The following is a 5,000-nucleotide window of genomic DNA, read 5'->3' as shown; positions in this document are numbered from 1 at the left end:
AATTATATGTATTTGGCCGCCGACCCCCATCTGAAAATATGAAAAATATGTTGTTCCAGGGACCCCCCCCAGAAGCAAAGATCTGAGTTAAAAACGTTTGCTCTGAAAGAATATATATTCAAAGATTTGCGCCACATTTTCACGGTATTTCAAAAATCAGTTACGAGCTTGTAGATCTGCTATTTTTCAATAGCTAAAGTATAACATAATGCTTAACCCATTCTGGGCGGGAACCCCTTTTGATGTTTTAAACATTATGTTATAATTTAGCTATTGAAAAATAGCAGATCTACAAGCTCATAGCGCGCCACCGAGTGGCGCGCTATGAACTTGTAGATCTGCTATTTTTGAAAAATCGTTAAAATGTCCCTCAAATCTTTCAGAAAATTGTCATGATTTAGAAAACATTTTTTTTAAATTTCGACGTCAGGCCTGAATGGGTTAAAACACCAAAAGGGGTTCCCGTCCTGAACGGGTTAACCATGGATTCTGTTCTCAGCATAATGGTTATGTGGTACAGTGGTAGCTTATGCAGTATAAAGTACCATGCCGTATTCCACTGACTGAATGTTGTGGCTTTAACCCATTCTGACCTGAGATCAGATTCTAAAAATGTCTTCTACATCCTGACAGTTTTCTGAAAAAGCTATGTTTCTATGTCGGTCGTTCTTCGATTTTTCAAAATAGTTATTTTTCAATAGCTAAAGCATAACATAATGCTAGCACCAAAAGGGGTTCCCGCCCAAAATGGGTTAAATGTGGAACAGCACATCACACTAAATAAGGGTTGTGATGCTGATAATGGTGTCTGCTATGTGTGCTGTCTGCATGCATCATGAACACTACCAAATGAATTCAGGGGTTCCCTTGCATGTTAAATCCATATGCTTTTATTGATGGCAGAAAGGAAAATGTAAAACCCCAGGATGTCTTCCTAAATATACTGTAACGTATCTGTGTGCAGTACATACGGTATATGACTTCTGAATGCAGTAGTGTCTTTTCTTGCATATGGCATCAAATGTGCTGAAATGGACTTCTTTTTTTCCCCTCATAAAGATTGATGTCTGCTCCCAAAGAGACTTCAAGCTTCGACGTCCATGAAAACCTACCACAATGGCATTTGCTAAAAATGCAAGGGAGACACTGGAAGTTGTATTGTATGATATCACTTTTAAGGGAATTACTTTTTTACTCTCAGTAGAAACATGAGCCATAAGACATAAAACTTTAAGGACCGCTGGTGATGGTCTATAGATGGGTTTCAACAGACTGCTGTTGCTAAGAGATAGCTAAGAGATGTGTGACTGTTTGATTGTCAACATCCAATCAGTTGCATACGCCAGGGGTTCTCAACGTTTTTGAACGGGGACCCAGGGAGATGCCTTGGCAGTGTCTCGGGACCCACGCCCCGCCCCCTCCCGACCCCCAATATAAATTGACTGCTACAATAACCTTAATAATAGAGACAATACACCATAAATAAATACTGAAACCAGATAATCATTAGGGAAGGTGTATATGTGTACTATATGTAAACTCTTCATTTCCATTTTCCAGCCATTCAGTTTTTTTTTTTTTTTTTTTATAATTTGGGGACCCCCCAAAATAATTTGGCGACCCCCAGAGGGGTCGCAACCCACGGGTTGAGAACCCATGGTATACACCATTATATGGGGCAATGGGTAAGCTCAAAGTGATTGTAAAAGCCTTTGCTGGTAATAATGGATAATAAATGGATGAATCTAAAGGCCCCACGAGCGGCCTCGGCTGTGCAGCTCCTGACACCCAACTGGAACTAGTGATTTGAACCGACCAACAGACCTATTCTTGTTATGGATATTTTATGTACAGAAGCTACTGTTAGCAGGTAGCTAAAGAAAGTGTATGGGCAGCAGTGTGATTGTTTACTTTTTACTGAAAAGTCTATATCCAATGTGAGAATGCAGTTTCTGGGTGTGGTCTCTCACCTGCTGCCAGCTGAGCAGGGCAGTGTCCAAGGTGTGGATGGCATACTGGCTGATGTTGAGGAACACGGGGTCTACAAACACGCTCCCGTCCAGTTGGGAACTCTGGGGGGATAGAGTGGCAGCGGCCTGGCCCTTGGACACACAGGACAAGACGTTGAAATGTACAGTGCAAAAACAATTGAAGCTGGGTTACATTTCTGGCTTAAAGAGAAAATGTATTTTCACTTTGTATATAATGAAACATCAAGCTCTGATCAGACATCCTTATTAAGGATAACAGCCATGACATCCGAAGAGAAATATTTGGATCAATATACGTAACAGTAGCTGCACAGGCCAGTATTTGTCACTACCTGTAGTACAAAGGGTTGCAGGAAATGGAGGAATGTTAGATTTCGGTACTCCAGCAGCTTGCATTCCAGCTGGGTAGAGAAGTGGAACTCCTGACAGAGGCTGTCTCCATTGTTCCACTGGCGTAGGAACACCTGTGGGTCCTGGGTACCAACCACCATAAACTCCTGCTCCTGAGGTAACTTCCTGTCAGGCAGGAAGGGGCGAAGGCGCTGAGACGGAACTGAAGGAACGAAAGACAGCATTCATATCAACATTGACACATTCACAATGCAAAACATCTGACCATAAAAAACTGTTAAAATGTGTTTTCCTCATCAATATGATGATTTATTTAGTAGGTCTGGGCCCTTTCCATTGCTAAAAGGAAGAGAGTGCTTTATTGCATTTCCTCCTTGCCTTGTGCCAATGCAGTAACATCTGGCACCACTGTCTATGAGGTCCATCATTCTGACTGCTGGCTGCGTCTCCTACCTGTGCCTAGCTGCTCCAGGTGGTGGCAGAGATGCAGCTCCAGCTGGGCCAGCTGCAGTGAGACTCCCAGGGAGGGCACAAACCAGGGGGCAAAGCACGAGTCCACACGTGTACACGCTGCCAACGCCGTGGGAGACACCAGCTGGTCGCAGTGCAGCTGTGAGCCAGACTCACTGTCCGAACTGGCGAGCAATAGGAAGGAGATCAAGCAAGCAAACAAATAAATATTTAGAGGTTTTCTTCTTTTGCTGCGAGTGATAAAAGTGTAAAATACACAAGGCAAACTTGAAAAAGAGTGAGTGGCAGGCTTTCACATTGGGGAAATCAAACATTTAGTTTACATGGCAGGCAGAGATGAGAGGAGGACCAACGCGATTCAGCTTCTGAGGGCCTTCAGGGTAAAACTAGTAAACAGTTATTGACTTTGTGTCTTCTGTTAGATGGTGGGGGGAAAATAACAGCCGCAACCATTCTCCTCACCAATTAAAATAACCTGATTCATATTAGTGGCTGAATGCTCCTACAGTATTACTTGTTCAGTGTTCCAATACTGTGTGAATTCCTCGATAAAAATCTACAGCTAAAATAATGTTATGATTTTTAAAACAGACATGGGACAGAAAGAGCTGGCGGCGTACAGAATGGCCTCCCATACCAACCGGAGCTATGAGTCTAGGTAGGCTGTTACTGTTGTGGGTTGCCAGGAGACCCACTCCATGGACATTAATTGCACGTCATGGCTGATGATGGCGAATGGAAGGTAATTGAAGTGAATGACCATTTGCTCTGTAATTTGCTGCTACCATGATCCACCATAAAAACTCCAGGAGGAAACGTTCAAGACCCCAAAAAACGCTGGTGCAGCAGAGCGCTCCTTAAAAAGATAAGCATCATATGTTGACAATTTTCATTACTTCCAGTTGGCAGGGCGGCCAAGTTATTTTTTCTGGTGGAAACTGAAGCAAGGCAGATGAAACGAGCGAGTAAGGGAAGGGAATCAATTTTGATCAAAAAGGACAAATAATTTAAACATAAAGGAAATGTAGTGTTTGGAGTATGATTATAATGAAACGCAGATGTATATTTTGCTTTACACTGGATCTGGTACTGTAGGGGCTTTTTTTTGTTGAATTTCTTCTCTTGTGCATGTTTTCTTATTCCTCCCATTCTGCTCCTCTGGAGCTCTTTAAGCCACACAGAATGTGGGCTTGGCAGTTTGTTCTACTAAAACGTTCCCTAAACTCAGTGGAGGAAGCAAGGGAGTGAGGAGAGAGAGAGAAAGAGACACTGAGAGAGAGAGAGAGAGAGAGAGAGAGAGAGAGAGAGAGAGAGAGAGAGAGAGAGAGAGAGAGAGAGAGAGAGAGAGAGAGAGAGAGAGAGAGAGAGAGAGAGAGAGAGAGAGAGAGACACTGAGAGAGAGAGAGAGAGAGAGAGAGACACTGAGAGAGAGAGAGAGAGAGAGAGAGAGACAGACAGACAGACAGACAGACAGACAGACAGACAGACAGACAGACAGACAGACAGACAGACAGACAGACAGACAGACAGACAGACAGACAGACAGACAGACAGACAGACAGACAGACAGACAGACAGACAGACAGACATGTAGCGCTGGAAAACAAGGGAGGCACAGAAGTGTGACGTAGGGAGAAGAGATGTTGAGCTATGACAGGTACAGCGATAAGGAGACAGTGTGTGGTGGGGCGCAGATTATTTTTTACCTGGTTGTATTGTATAACCACATCGCTTACCCAAGTATTCTATTGAATCTAGTTGAAGATCAGTTCTTTTTCAGCAAGCAATGCAGCCACACAACGATGTATGAACTAGCCCTAAGAAAGCACTGTCTTTGAGGTGTTACAGTACTTGGCAGGCCGGCTCCAACCCAACCCAACTCAGCCCAACCCAGGAACGTATGAGCCACACCAAAAGGAGCTTTTACTCTCCTTCTCGTGAGCTGTCTACCCCCCCCCCCCCCCCCCCCCCCACCCCCCCCCCCCCCCCCCCCCCCCCCCACACACACACACTCCCCTCCCCGATTAGATACACTCAAGGTAAGCAGGAAGGAATCCGGATGGGCCCTGACAGGCACTTGGTGTGCTGGGAAATCTCATTAGGCTGATCTGAACGCCTTCCAAGCCCGCTCCCTGCTCCTGCACACCAGATGTGGGGCGAGGGACGCACACTGCTAGCTTTTGTGCT

General features: G+C 44.6%; 1 protein-coding gene across 1 annotated transcript in view; it reads right to left on the bottom strand.

The window, feature by feature from the left end:
• The window catches only part of vps13b (vacuolar protein sorting 13 homolog B), a 405,382-nt gene that overhangs the window by 72,853 nt on the left and 327,529 nt on the right, over window positions 1–5,000 (bottom strand). The window contains exons 44-46 of the mRNA XM_079503680.1: window positions 2,796–2,977; window positions 2,324–2,544; window positions 1,971–2,102 (exon numbers count right to left, since the gene is read on the bottom strand). Coding sequence (XP_079359806.1) covers window positions 1,971–2,102; window positions 2,324–2,544; window positions 2,796–2,977 — 535 coding nt within the window. The remainder of the gene's footprint in view (window positions 1–1,970; window positions 2,103–2,323; window positions 2,545–2,795; window positions 2,978–5,000) is intronic.

Source organism: Electrona antarctica, assembly GCF_951216825.1.
Source record: "Electrona antarctica genome assembly, chromosome: 6".
In the NCBI taxonomy this organism is placed as follows: domain Eukaryota; kingdom Metazoa; phylum Chordata; class Actinopteri; order Myctophiformes; family Myctophidae; genus Electrona; species Electrona antarctica.
This window is presented reverse-complemented; position numbering and strand designations above follow the sequence as displayed.